The 15,328-nt window shown below is 42.7% G+C and overlaps 1 protein-coding gene across 3 annotated transcripts in view; it reads right to left on the reverse strand.

The window, feature by feature from the left end:
* The window catches only part of Hfm1 (helicase for meiosis 1), an 80,910-nt gene that overhangs the window by 25,881 nt on the left and 39,701 nt on the right, over positions 1 to 15,328 (reverse strand). For all 3 annotated transcript variants that reach the window (XM_051170520.1, XM_051170521.1, XM_051170518.1), the window contains exons 20-24: positions 9,457 to 9,548; positions 6,116 to 6,222; positions 5,985 to 6,032; positions 4,257 to 4,354; positions 4,044 to 4,175 (exon numbers count right to left, since the gene is read on the reverse strand). In XM_051170520.1, coding sequence (XP_051026477.1) covers positions 4,044 to 4,175; positions 4,257 to 4,354; positions 5,985 to 6,032; positions 6,116 to 6,222; positions 9,457 to 9,548 — 477 coding nt within the window. The remainder of the gene's footprint in view (positions 1 to 4,043; positions 4,176 to 4,256; positions 4,355 to 5,984; positions 6,033 to 6,115; positions 6,223 to 9,456; positions 9,549 to 15,328) is intronic.

A 15,328-nucleotide genomic window follows, 5' to 3' on the forward strand; every position in this document is an offset into this window, starting at 1 on the left:
CACTCACACTCACATGCACACTTAAATAAATGTACTCATTTTTAAAAGACTGCCTCTAGTAGTTACAACTCCTTAATGCTCATTTCTACATATGGAAAACATCAAGAGACAAATCTATTCATACCTGAACTTTTAGCAACGGTGACATGAGACAAGATAGGATAGTCACGCAGCTGTGGCTCTCTGAGCATGTCTGCCTCAATAGTACTGCTTTGTGATTCCCTAGCACTTCTGATGCAGTTAGAATCAAGTGGCAACTTTCTTTCTGTAGTGAATTCTCTTACCCACATTCCTTGACCCGCATAACTGCGTCCATCTAACACCCTGCCCCTCTCTTACTGAGTGCTCTTCGGGCACATTTACCTTTATTTATTTAATTTTGTTCATCTTACTTTTTTGTTTGTGTTCAGAAGCTATACTCTGCAGCGCATGCTCTAGTATGCAAATCCACTTAGGGCACTCTGAGAATTATGTGTGTGGCCCCACACGGGCCGCTCATCCACAGCATGCAGCGCTGACCTGTGACGCCTGGTTCACCACTCTATCCCTTCTTGGGAATCTCTCTTACTTCCTAGCATAAACACCTCCTGAGTCTTCCTTTCTTCCCCTTTATTTTATTTTACTTTATTTTACTTTAAATCACTAGTGAAGTCCGTTTGTATTCCTTTGTGTTTCTCGTGGTCTTGGTATAAACTTGGAGTTTACCTTCTGCTTAGATCCTCCAAGTTTGGTTTTAGACCCACTTGCTCTTTTGTGTTCAGTGGTGCTGAGTGCTGAGTGAACGACTCATAAATCTGGGAAAGGCAGATACAACAGGCACCCAGGCTAACAGTGCTCTAGAAAGGCAAACGGTGGGGCCTCAGCAGAATAAACTTAGGTCACTTAACTGATCTCGAATCTTTCTGCAAGATGTTAATTTCCTATGTGGATTGCAAAGTTAGAATGCTTGTCATTATAGATGACGGAGATGTTGAGCGTGCTAGGCCCTCAGTGTGACAGTTAACCTTCACTGTTTATCTGACTAGATCAAGAATCACCTATGAACAGCTGAGCAACATCCCAGTGGTTGAGAGCAGAGCACTGGGTCTCAATCCCCAGCACCCACCTGGCTGCTCACAGTCCCAGGGGAGCAACACCATCTCCTGCCTCCAGCAGCACTGGATGCATGTGGCACACAGACACACACACAGCCAAACCACCCAAACACACAAAATAAAGAACAAAACAAACACCTAGTAAATGCAGCAGTGAGTGTAATCCAGCGAGGCTCAACTGAAGAGGGAAGATGCTCTCCGAATGCAGGGCTACTGTCACATAGACCAGGGGCCTGCACTGAATGCAAAGGACAAAGCAAGCGAGCCAGACCCCAGCATTCATCTTCCTTGTTTCCTGGCTGCAGACGCTGTGCCTCGCCTGCTGTGATGATGTTTATCCATCCAGCCTGACCACAGTAAAGTCTTCCTTAAGATGCTCTTGTCAGTTATCTGACACAGCAATGGGATAAGTAGCTAAGATACCGAACCTTTCCAATAGGAGTCTCTACTCTATTGTGATCTTACTGTCACCTGCTAATCCCATCATTATCCTGGATCCCAGAACCCTTTGGCCAGCTCTGTTACCCCCACTGACTTTGAATTTCACAGAAATTAAAAAGTAGGATTTGCAGAGCTTGGTGGCTCACACTTTTAAACCCAGCACTGAAGAGGCAGGAGGATCTTTGAGTTTGAGGGCAGCCTGGTCTATGTTATAAGGAACAAGCAAGCCAGATCTTTATAGTAAGACCCTGGAGAGAGAGAGACAGAGACAGACAGAGAGGGGGATGGGTGGGGAGGGGGAGAGGTCAGTTGGAGATCTCTGTGCCTCTGTGTACGCACATGCTGACTGCGGAGCGGGCAGACAGCTGTGTGCATCATCACCTGACTGGTACTTTGTAAACACTCTTCCTCCCTCACCTTTTAGTTAACTTAATAAAGAGCTGATGGCCAACAGCTGGGCATAGAGGAAAGGTGGGACTTCCAGCTAAGAGAGGGTCTCTGTGAGGAACTGGATGTGGGAGGACTCCCCAGTGTGACAGGTGCTGGGACTGAGTGAGAGAGAGGTAAGGGGCCATGTGGCCACGTGGCAGGACATAGGCCAGGATTCATGGGGCTAGAATGGCTGACAACCTGCCCAGCTACAGCACCTAAGTGTTTATAAATGATAAAGGTCTTCATGTCTTTATCCATTGCCGGAGGGTCCAAGAAAGGCTGGCTGCATTGTGGTTAGAGGGACAGCCCAGTGGCTAAGAGCATGCACCTGAGCTTGGTTTCCAGCACCCATGTTGGGCAGCTCGTAACTGCCTCTAACTCCAGCTCCAGGGGATCTGGCATTCTCTTCTGTAATCCGTGGGTACTTGCACCCATTAAAAATATATAAGAACATATTATTTTTAAAAGATTTATTTATTTATTTAATGTATTTGAATGCTCTATTTGCATGTACACCTGCACACCAGAAGAGGGCATCAGATCACATTATAGATGGTTGTGAGGCACCATGTGGGTGCTGGGAATTGAACTCAGGACCTCTGGAAGAGCAGCTAGTGCTCTTAATCTCTGAGCCATCTCTCCAGACCCAGGAAAAATATTATTTTTAAAAAGCCTTCTGACAGTGAATGCTTGCAATCCCAACCCCCAGGAGCCTGAGCCAGGAGGATCACCAGTTCCCCAAACAGCTAGGTCCTGTAGCAGGAGCAGAGCAGGACTCAGGGTTGGGGCTGCCGTCCAGGGGTGAAATACTCAAGAAGCTTGTCTAAGGACCTGGTCTGCGCTTTAGCACAAACAATAAACAAAAACAAACACCCAAACCAACCAACCAAATGGTAATCCCTAAAGATCCATCACATAATTTTCTGTTTGGTTAAGTGTTTTTTGGAGGCGGGGAGGAGGGTTAAAATAAGGTTACTCTGTGTCGCTCTGGCTGTCATGTAACTCACTGTAAAAATCAAGATGGCCTCAAGCTTAGAGATCTGCCTGCCTCTGCCTCCAGGCTAGGATTAGAGGCTTGTGCCACCACGCCCAGCTGCTTGGCTGGTTTTGAGACAAGGTCTCCTGTATCCGTAGTCCATGCTCTCCTCAACTTACTGTATGAGAAAGCTTGCCTTGAGCTTCTGGTCCTTAGGCCTCTGCATCCTGGGTGCCAGGATTATAGGAGTGTACTGCCACACCCAGATTCTATTATACACTTTTTAGTGTTCCCAAGACATACGAAACCACAAAACTAATGAGGCTGTCAACCTTTGGATAATAACTCTTCTTATAACATTACTTATTCAGGAAGAAAGGTCACAGTCTGGTCCAGTTTCTGTGACTGGCAAACTACAGTGTTTTAGGGTGGACCCTTCACTGGGTCCTAACAGAAAGTAATCAGGAACGGCCTTCTGCCTGCAGAGCGCTAAGATGGGTACTAACATCCTGCTATTATTGAAAACAGATATAGTTAAGATACAAATAAATGACACAATTTCCTAGTGTACACAAGGCCTAGGGTCTGATCTTGGTAGTTTTAAATCTTGTCATTAAGGACACAGTAAATTCCAAGTCACAGAAGTAAGAGATAATATCACATAGACATCTAATTATTAAAACAAAGTTCACTGTCAATATGAGAACAAGTTTCAAAATGTAATTTTTAAAATTAGTTTTCTCATCTATTTTTTCATTTGGTTTAATTTTTCAGTCGATCTATAAAAATTGATACTTTTTGCATTTATTTATTCATGTGGAAAACACATGTGAGGCCAGAGGAGTAGGTTTTCTCTTTGCACCATGTGGGTCTGAAGGGCTGAGCCCAGGCCACCGGGCTTGACAGCAAGCACCTCCGCCCACAGTCACCCACCAGCTCTTGTTGGCGGTCATCTAAGCAAGAGCAAACAGAACTCTGGCTTTCAAGTATAAGCACAGTACTTTAAAAAGGTGTAGTTTCTTTAAAAGTCTACAATCATCATAAAATAATATTAATAGTAAAATATAAAAAAATTGCAGCCTGATATCTTGAATACCTACCAATTTTATCCAGCTGTTTAGATATATGTCTAGAGTTTTCCCAGAGTTTACACTTAAAGCATTTAGCTAAAATCACACTGTTTAAAAGCACAGCAAACTTCTTTTCCTGAGCAGCCACAAAATCTGACAACCCTGAAAAAAAAGTTTTCAATATGAAATATAGTATATTAATTTACTGGAAAATGTTGAAAATCCATTAATGACTTAACATACATCTTGCAATTCTTGAGGCATTTCTGAAAATCTTCGTGGTATCTTGTGTCAAAGCAAAGTCTTGTACAGGAATGCATCCTAGCTGAGCCTGAATCAGACTGGGGAAAACACAGCCATTATTTCCCTTTCCAGAGCGCAGCCACACAGGACCTGGCACGATGGCCTCAGCAGTCCTTAGGGTCTCTCTGCCTTCATGTGCACAGTGCTGCGAGAGCCTGTCGTTTCACTACTGTTGCAGGTCACTTCTGACTTCTGGTTCCCAACCGCAAAATACTCAGCTCTTGTTATGTCCTTACCCTTTAATCAAGTCAGTTTCTCTCTGTCTTAGAAATCTCAAAATCTTTAGCAAAGAATCAATGAAGCACTGGATGTGGTGCTTTTAATGCTGTATAAAGGTCCCTGTGAAGCTACCTAGGGACACACAGATGTGGGATATGTGTAAAATCACTGAAGCAAACCACTTTTTAAAAGTAATGTATACATTTAATAACAGCGCTCTATTAGTAAATAGAAAACGTTTGAAATCATGTTTTTCTGTTCGAAGCCATATCATAACCAGCAGCAATAAAGCAGGGTGGGAGAGAGGCAGAGGCAGGGGGATCTCTATGAGTTTGAGGCCAGCCTGGTCTACACAGCAAGTTCTAGGATATCCAAAGAGACTGTCTAAAAATAAAATTTAAACCATAATGCACTATGAGTTAACTTTCCTGTGTTGTCCTTCAGTGGAAAAAAAAAAAAAAAAGGAAATCTCACACCCTCAGGCTAGGTGGCACTTCTGCCATCAAGTAATGGAGGTGCATGGCAGCTAAGTACTGGCTAATTCAGGGTGACTGTATGGACTCATCGGGATGAAGTATTGATTCAGTGAGGGCTAGTTTCAGTATGGCAAACCACATGGTTAATTCTATAGACAATACAAATGGTTATAGAGTTAGTCAGTGTATGGTTCCATGCCATACCCTACAAGTCCAGTGAAGAAAACGCCCAAGTTAAAGAGAGTAACTAGCACCGAAGAGGGAAGACTTGGTAACTAAATGACACATATGTATGTATGTATATATATGTGTGTGTGTGTGTGTGTGTGTGTGTGTGTGTGTGTTAATATGTATGTATAAAACTGTAGTTAATTCTCAGAAATCATAAAGTGTAAACCTATTACACACATATCCACATTAGGGAACTAAAGCACGGAGGCTCAACTAGTACCCGGCCTGAGTGCTTTTCTTTCCTGCTGGCCTCTCCTAGCACTCCATTACTAGTGCATAACACTTATGACTTGTGCTTTAATGGCACCTGTTATTTTCATTCATGCTAACTTGAGAGATCCCAATTAGCATAAACACATTTTCTTCCTATAGCCTACTTTGCCTCAACAGAACATACTGCCGACAAGTGACTTCTTAAATTAAGGTTTTCTTTCTTTACTTCCCTGGCTTTCCCCCCTCTCCTTCCCTCCACAGCAGTGGGCTGCAGGTAGGGCCCTGCACACACTAGGCAAACCCCTCTGAGTTGCATCCCCAGACTCACAGCTTATTGTAAGCAAAGCCTGAAAATTCTTGGAAATTAACTTCAGATATAAATTATGATTCCTTATTTTTCTGAAAACACATTATTCTTAAAACTTAAATTAAAGAAAATCTATTTTAAAACTGAAGAAGCTGGGCATGGTAGCTCACATCAGCAATCCCAGCACACAGGAGACTATGCCAGAAAATAAATTTTCTTTACCAGTTTACTTTCATTTCTCTTGTTTTAATTTTCCCTTCCATTGGAAATCTGTAAATAAAAACACACGGAAAGCTTTTATTATTTAACTACATAAGACGTTAAGTTCGATAAAGTATATGTAATTTCTGTACCTGATAGTTATTCGGTTCGGGTCTTTATTTAGAGTATTCAACGCTCTCTTCTCATTTACCCTGAGCTGCACGTCTAGGAACTCACTGCAGCTGGACATCATTGAAATCTATGAAATTTAAGCATTTGTCAGTTTAACAAATTACATTTTAAATCTTTGAAAGCCTCTTTCTTTGAACCCTGGCTTTATGCATTAGCAGAATGTAAAGCGGCTTCGTCCCTTTACTTCTTTAGGGATTCCTGCACAAACAAACGCTTAGAAATAGCTTCAACACGTGGACACCGTGACACACAGTGTGACCCGCCATCAGAATGAATCACTGACACGGAAACAGTGACCGAGAGAAGTGCATTCTGCCCAGTGCTGAGAGGCACTCAGGCTGCTGCGGCCGCTGCTCATCCTTCTGCCACTTGCAGGTCACCATCCCAGTGACTCAGCAATGGAAAGATGCTTAAATACTAGGAACTGTGAATCTGTAGACTACCTCTGGGAGATGGACCTAAGTATTCTAAATCCTTCACACAATAGACACAGTTATTTGGTGCTGACAATGATGTTTGTTAGTCTTGGTTTCTTCTTAGAGAATAATATTATTTACATGGAAATACAAATCTTTTACTTTAGCAAAGTTTGCACACAACATTCTTTAACAATAACCAGAATTTCACTATAAAGTCTTTAACATAATATTATTGTGGTAACTGATATTTAAAATCAAAGTGTATGGTTTCAAATTGAGACTACGTATCTTCTTTTTATTTTATTTTTGTTTCTGTTTTTTTAATTTTATTTTATTAATTTATTCATATTACATCTCAATGGTTATCCCCTCCCTTGTATCCTCCCATTTAGACTAAGTATCTTCTACCAATCTCGTCTCACTGCAGCTTGGGTCCCTGAAGCTGCTGTGGTCTGTTCACTGCAGAAGCTGCAAAACTGCCCCACAGCTGACTCTTTAGTACAACATATTTATTGGTCCCTTTTTCTCCAGAATCAGTTTTTTTTTTCTCGGCTACCATACTATTATTTTTTATTCACTGTTCTTGTTATGCTTAGGCAGATTTCTTAGAAAAAGAAGGGATGTAGGCACAGGGCACCACATACCACGCTGTCACACAGCTCACTGTCACACAGCTCACTGTCACACAGCTCACTGTCCTACAGCTCACTGTCCTACAGCTCACTGTCCTACAGCTCACTGTCCTACAGCTCACTGTCCTATAGCTCACTGTCACACAGCTCACTGTCACACAGCTCACTGTCCTACAGCTCACTGTCACACAGCTCACTGTCACACAGCTCACTGTCACACAGCTCACTGTCACACAGCTCACTGTCCTATAGCTCACTGTCTTACAGCTCACTGTCCTCTAGCTCACTGTCACACAGCTCACTGTCCTACAGCTCACTGTCCTACAGCTCACTGTCCTACAGCTCACTGTCACACAGCTCACTGTCACACAGCTCACTGTCCTATAGCTCACTGTCCTCTAGCTCACTGTCACACAGCTCACTGTCCTACAGCTCACTGTCCTACAGCTCACTGTCCTACAGCTCACTGTCCTACAGCTCACTGTCCTACAGCTCACTGTCACACAGCTCACTGTCCTATAGCTCACTGTCCTATAGCTCACTGTCCTATAGCTCACTGTCCTACAGCTCACTGTCCTCTAGCTCACTGTCACACAGCTCACTGTCCTATAGCTCACTGTCCTACAGCTCACTGTCCTACAGCTCACTGTCCTATAGCTCACTGTCACACAGCTCACTGTCACACAGCTCACTGTCACACAGCTCACTGTCCTATAGCTCACTGTCCTACAGCTCACTGTCCTATAGCTCACTGTCACACAGCTCACTGTCCTACAGCTCACTGTCACACAGCTCACTGTCCTACAGCTCACTGTCACACAGCTCACTGTCCTACAGCTCACTGTCCTATAGCTCACTGTCCTACAGCTCACTGTCACACAGCTCACTGTCCTACAGCTCACTGTCACACAGCTCACTGTCCTACAGCTCACTGTCACACAGCTCACTGTCCTATAGCTCACTGTCCTACAGCTCACTGTCCTACAGCTCACTGTCCTCTAGCTCACTGTCACACAGCTCACTGTCCTATAGCTCACTGTCCTACAGCTCACTGTCCTACAGCTCACTGTCCTCTAGCTCACTGTCCTCTAGCTCACTGTCACACAGCTCACTGTCCTATAGCTCACTGTCCTCTAGCTCACTGTCCTCTAGCTCACTGTCACACAGCTCACTGTCCTACAGCTCACTGTCACACAGCTCACTGTCCTATAGCTCACTGTCCTACAGCTCACTGTCCTATAGCTCACTGTCACACAGCTCACTGTCACACAGCTCACTGTCACACAGCTCACTGTCCTATAGCTCACTGTCCTACAGCTCACTGTCCTATAGCTCACTGTCACACAGCTCACTGTCCTACAGCTCACTGTCACACAGCTCACTGTCCTACAGCTCACTGTCCTATAGCTCACTGTCACACAGCTCACTGTCCTACAGCTCACTGTCACACAGCTCACTGTCCTATAGCTCACTGTCCTACAGCTCACTGTCCTACAGCTCACTGTCACACAGCTCACTGTCCTACAGCTCACTGTCCTCTAGCTCACTGTCACACAGCTCACTGTCACACAGCTCACTGTCCTACAGCTCACTGTCCTACAGCTCACTGTCCTCTAGCTCACTGTCACACAGCTCACTGTCCTACAGCTCACTGTCCTATAGCTCACTGTCACACAGCTCACTGTCACACAGCTCACTGTCACACAGCTCACTGTCCTACAGCTCACTGTCACACAGCTCACTGTCCTACAGCTCACTGTCCTATAGCTCACTGTCACACAGCTCACTGTCACACAGCTCACTGTCCTACAGCTCACTGTCCTACAGCTCACTGTCCTACAGCTCACTGTCCTCTAGCTCATTGTCCTCTAGCTCACTGTCACAGAGCTCACTGTCCTACAGCTCACTGTCCTATAGCTCACTGTCATTCATTCCTGTCAGGTTTTTTGCTAATATATCATGCTATACTCTCTTGGAATCTTACTCACATATTACATTTACATATTTCTCCTGAAGGAATTGTTATTATCAAGTAAGTTGTAAGATAGTAGCTCTGATAAGAAACACAAACAAAAATATAATGTATTTTTAGAAGTTATATTTTCTATCTCATGATCAGAGGGAGACATGACCACTAAAATAATTTTTGCTTTCTGTTCATTCAATTTTAAGTTATAGGGAATATATAAGCTAGTTGTCTCTCCAATGTCACTTTTATTCTGTAATCATTAACTTCTAATGAAAACTTACTAAATCTGATAAAGTTTCTTTTCCACTGGTTGCATAAAATTTCTTCACTGTCTCAAATGTAATATAATACCAAGCCATTAGTCTCCCGGCCTCTGTTAGAAAAGACAAAAATAAGCACTTTCAACATTAGTGGTGCAACTTGCTTTTTAAGAACTAAGTTTACATGCACACAAGCCCATGTCTCTATTCCACACAGTGCATGCATCTACACAACTATGTAATTACTGTGCCAAATGGGAAAGTAAAAACAAAAATGTCACAAGGCAGCAACTTCTGACAGAATCTATAAACAATAACAATTGCAAAAAAAAAAAAAAAAAGTAAGTTTAATAGCATCTTCTTAACATCTACTTAATGTGCACTGTGTGCTTGTAATGACCCCCAAGCAGAAGACACTCTCCAAGTATAGAACAAACAACCTATGGAGCTTATAGTTGGCTGAAGGTGTAACGCCGGGCAACCCATAAACAAAACCCACTGGCTGGTAGTACTTACCACAAGCTTAAGTAGAGAAGAAATTAATCCTAAGAGAATGGTCAGGGTAGGATGACCGAATAGGAAAAAATGAGTTTAAGGCAAGATTTTATTTTTTGAGACAGGGTTTCTCTGTGCGGCCCTGGCTGTCCTGGACTCCCTTTGTAGACCAGGTTGTCCTCAAACTCACAGCGATCCACCTGCCTCTGCGTTCCCCCCCTCCGCCCCCGCTCCTGCCCCGAGTGCTGGGATTAAAGGTGTGTGCCACCATTCCTGGCTAAGGCAAGATTTTAAAAGTGACAAATGTGACCAAAGGAAACAAAGCCATTATGACCGTGGAGAGAATCGAGATTTACTTACCAGAACAGAAGAGTTAAGAAGACTATCTTCACTTTGGGAAGGATGTGGCTTGATGGCCATTATGAACCCCAGTCTAAAGCTCCACTTACTTCACAGAGGATCATGTGACATTCTTAGTGTACTGGGGCAGTAAGAGTGCTAACCTCAAAATATGATTACGGTGCATAATACTTAGTAAATGTTGCCTAATCTTAAAAATTAACAGATGACAAATAATAAACTAAAGAGGCCTCAAGGAGCCTTTAAGTTCACTCAAAGGAGTTCAGAATCTGGATCTGAGTTGTAAAATAACAGGTCCATTTATTATTCTGGAGCAATATTTTTAGCTAAATTGGAGTTTCAAAATAAATTGTTTTGAAAATAGAATAGCGCGGTGGTTTGGAGGGGGAGGTGAGCAAAGAGGGATGAGGGAGTGATGGGATAAGTCCACAGTAGAGGCTGTGGCATTGTTGCGGGATATCTGATCCCATGTGAACCCTGGGATTGTGGGCTATGAAAACTTGCCTTTTGTTTGGCATGGTTGAGCCCTAGCACACACCTTTAATCCAAGAGCCTTCTGTACACAGGATTTATTAAAGTTAGCCCTAGGTCAAGAGGTGGAGCAAGAAACCAGTTGACAGGGATTCAAGAGGAGGAGGGACTTTGAGTTGAGGGGTATTTAAGACAGCGTGGACAGGGTAAGCAAGTCCTCAGTAGCTCCTGCCTCACAAGTATGTCTGTCAGATGTGCTGGGCCAGAAGGCTCAAATGATGCTCCAATGAGGTACACAGAGCTTTGGGTGACTGCTCGGGTAGCAAACTGTCTCTGTCATCTTCTCATTTGGGAAGCTGCTAACCTGTACCCCTTGTATACTCAGGTAATTAATTTTATTCCGTCTCAAGTCTCTGATGGGATTGAAGACCAGATAGTTTAGTTTTACAATTCAGCTTAGTTGTTTAGGGGTTAAGATGTTTTTCGGTCTAGATAGATGTTTTAAGTTGATAATGACAAGATGTGATGGAGGTTGATTTACATTCAGAATTTTAGATGCACCAAAATAGGAAAGATTTTTTTCTTCAAGGCTGTCAAATACAAACAGCCAAAACCCTAAGAATGTAACATTTATATAATTCCTGATTGTGTCATGGCTCTTCTTGCTGTGGGTGGTTGATTGTATATATGTGTAATAATATAAATGAATATGTGAAAATATTAAAACAAAAGACAGCGTGGATAATAAGAAGAAGGAGCTTTGAGGTTTCAGCTAGCAAGCTCTTCAGCTTTTAGGTTTCTTGCCTTTTCCTCCTGGGCTATCAGCTGAGCTAGTGAGTTTCTTGGGCTTTTTCCTCTGAGACATGAGCTGAGTAGGAAGAAGGTCAGCCGGGTGCTTTCTATGTCCCTCTTGACCTAGCAGGTTTTCACCCCAGCACCTGGCTCCTGGGTCTTCTTTGTTAAAAGCAAACAGTTGGGATTTTCAGTTTTAAAGACAATGTTGGTTCTAATTAGTAGTTGTCCAAAAGCATCCCAAAGAATTCTAGTTCTTACAAACATACATAGAAAACAGCCAGGAAAACAAAATGGCATGCTGGGTCTCAGGAGCAGTTAGTACTTACGTATGAACCACAGGTGTTCACAGACGATCTACATCCTAATTTAATGACTGCCAAGCTTCTTACAGATACCAGCTGTTTCTAAATGACTAATCTTTCTTAAACTAGGGAAAACATCGATAAGCTAACAGATAAAACTGTCCAAATACTTGAGTGTTGTGAGCACAAATTTAAAAACAAAAACTATATGAAGCAGAGTTATTAGAATATACAGATAGAATTTATAAACAAACAATAAACTCAAGAAGATAAAAACAAGACATTAGTAACTGAAAGAACAAGAAGGTCACACAAAGCATCAATTGAGAAGCGGTGGTACACGTCTGTGACCCCAGCACTCTGAAGGCCAAGGCAGGAGGGTCATCTCTAGCTTGAGGCTAGTATGGGGTACATAATCTCAAAACAAAAAACAAAATAACTTAAAAATCCAAAGAATTAGAAATAGCAGTTAGGAACTGCTATGTACATTAATTACATTCTAAATAATTATGGAATAGCATTCTGCTCAAGTGAACTAAAACAGCTAACAGAAATACATCTATCATTTGTAAAGCCTCAAAGAGCAGAGTGGCACACACCTTTAATCCCAGCACTGGGGAAGCAGAGGCAGACAGATCTCTGGGAGTTTGGGGCCACCCTGGTCTACAAAGTGAGTCCAGGCCAGCCAAGGATACGTAGAGAAACCCTATCCTGAAAAATAAATAAACACCACCAAAGAACTCACAGAGTATTTTACCTGAATAGAGCTGAACTCTGAAGGGTTCCTTTGACTCCTGTGACCCTGTGAAACTACCCTATCAATCTAGCTTGCCAGGAAGAAAGAAAAATGGGAGGAAAAAGTTCCTTAGAAATCTTTTGAACAAGGTGGCTTCAGAAGCCATGAGAATCATACATATGACTACCAAAAAGACACTTAAGGGGCTGGAGAGATGGCTCAGCAGTTAAGAGCAAGGTCTACTCTTCCAGAGGTCCTGAGTTCAGTTCCCAGCAACCACATGGTGGCTTATGGGTACCTATAATGAGATCTGGTGATGCAGGTATACATGCAGGCAGAAGAGTGTATATGTAATAAATAAATAAATCTTTATTTTTAAAAAGGCACTTAAATGTGACTGTCTCTTAAGAAACATGTGCCCACATATGCATATTATCCTACCTACCTTTCTCTTCCCTTAACACGCATGCCCAACCTATATGAAACTGCTTCTTAATAAACTCTGTTTCATCCTGCCTCATCCTGATACTCTTTTCTGCAGAAGTCAGCAATACTGCTTCACCTGAGCAGAGGTTTCTGGGAGAACGTGAGCTGCTACATCTGGAAGCACACAGGCTCCTATTCCAGCTCTGCTGTTGCCTGCAGAGGAATTTACATTCAGAACACGGCTGCTCTGGCAAGATATCACATCAAAAAACCTTGTAGGTCTGTGTGGTCTGGCTTGAATATAAACACACTTTTAATCCAGCAGACAGAGGCAAACAGATCTGAGTTCAAGGCCAGCCTGGTATAGAGCAGCTTCAGGTAAAGAAAAGCTTAGGTACAGGCATGGTGGTGCATGTCTTTAATCCTAAACAATGAGGGTAAAGTTAGTTTGTAGAAGGAAGCACACATGTTTGAAGTGATGTCTAATTGAGTGACAGAAGAAGAAAGTGACAAATCAGAGAAACATCTGACAGAATAGGATATTCCCAACTCTCATGAGAGAGGAAAGGGAAGCTACTTCAGGGGCAATGCAGAGAGAGGAGGTGGCTTTAACCAGGGGAGTTTTACAGAGAGAGATTGAATGTGAGAACAAGTGAGACACAGGCGAAGAAAGAATAAGCCAGAGAATGAAAAGGAGACAGAAAATTAGAGAAGATCACTGAGTTAGTTTGAGGCCAAGCAGAGCAATTAAGGGGCAGAGAGAAGCCAGATTGAATCAGTCAGCTGGGAGAGGAGTTTGAGCCAGAACAGCTGAGTTGAACCAGGCAGCCCAGAGCTCAGAAAGAACAAGTAAGGGTGAGCTTGTTCAGCAGTAAGTCTCAGAGGCTGAACCATCCTAGGCCTAGGTTAGAGACAGAGGCAACGAGCCTCTTAGACAATTACCTCAGGAGAATAAAAGTTCCTGTTACAGCTGCCAACACACAAAACTGCAATTCTTTTTTTTTTTTTTTTTTTTTTTTTTTTTTTGTTAATGTTGTTGTTTTTCAAGACAGGGTTTCTCTGTGTAACCTTAGCTGTCCTGGACTCACTTTGTAGACCAGGCTGGCCTCGAACTCACAGCGATCCACCTGCCTCTGCCTCCAAAGTGCTGGGATTAAAGGTGTGCGCCACCACACCTGGAAAAACTGCAATTCTTAATGAATTTACATAATGTCATAGCTGCAACTGTGATGGTAAATTGTATTTTCCAAGAAGCAAAGCTAGAAACAGAGATCCAAAGTCTGAGGCCTCCGTTAAGTCTATAGTAAGAAGGAAGGTCCAGGAAGCACCAGCTTGAAAGCAGGAGAACTGGCCCAGCAGGGCCAGACGAGGAAACCAGCGAGCACCCACTGATAATGGAGAAAACAACATGCTGCATGATCATTTACTACATGTGTTTCATAACAAAAGGAACGGTTTCCGTGGGACCCAGGGCTACTATAGGAGCTAAGCATGCAATCCCAGCACTCAGGAGGCAGAGGCTGGAGGACTGCATCAAGCTCTAGGCTGGCCTGGTCAATACAGCGAGTTCCTGTTCCTGTCTCAAAAATAAAAGAACCCAGAATAATGATAACAATAACACAGAAAAGTGACAGTGAGAATATTGTTGTTTTATGATAGTAGATTACCTAAGAGTAGATGGGGAAGTTACATTAGGAATATGCATGGCCCCTCTCAGAAGACACCCCAGAATACATAGAAGCCAAAAAGTAGGGAATCTTACAACACAGGGCTGAGACTCAGCAGACACTGAATATAAATGAAGCATAACACAAACCTCCACATTCCTACAAGTTCATTAACGGTAGAATAAATGCCAAGTCAGTACATTCTGCATGTTATTTAAAAATTCCATATATTTTTCCTTAAAATGATGAATTTGAATCATGAAGTCAGTATTTTCCTCCAAAAATCAACTCTAATCCTAAAGACTATGAAACACTTACCCTCTTTAATTCTTTGATTTAATTCTAAACAAAACTAAATTGAGAGAAAAAGAGCAAGGGTGAGAGAAGGAAACTGGGAAACAGAGGCAGGGAGGGAGCCAGTGAGTAAGGGAGCCCAGGACACATTCCCGGCGTGCCAACTGCCTTCAACTGAGAAACAGTGTGTGTAACAATGACTTGTAACTTTCACATAAAATAAGTCATGACACCCTGGTGGCCCTACCTTTAAGATGTTAAAAGTATTTACTTTCTATAATTAGACAGTATTTTATAAGAGCACAATATTTTGTACGTACAGTAGAATCACTGTGTAACACACAACA

This window comes from Acomys russatus, chromosome 28, assembly GCF_903995435.1.
Source record: "Acomys russatus chromosome 28, mAcoRus1.1, whole genome shotgun sequence".
Lineage (NCBI taxonomy): Eukaryota > Metazoa > Chordata > Mammalia > Rodentia > Muridae > Acomys > Acomys russatus.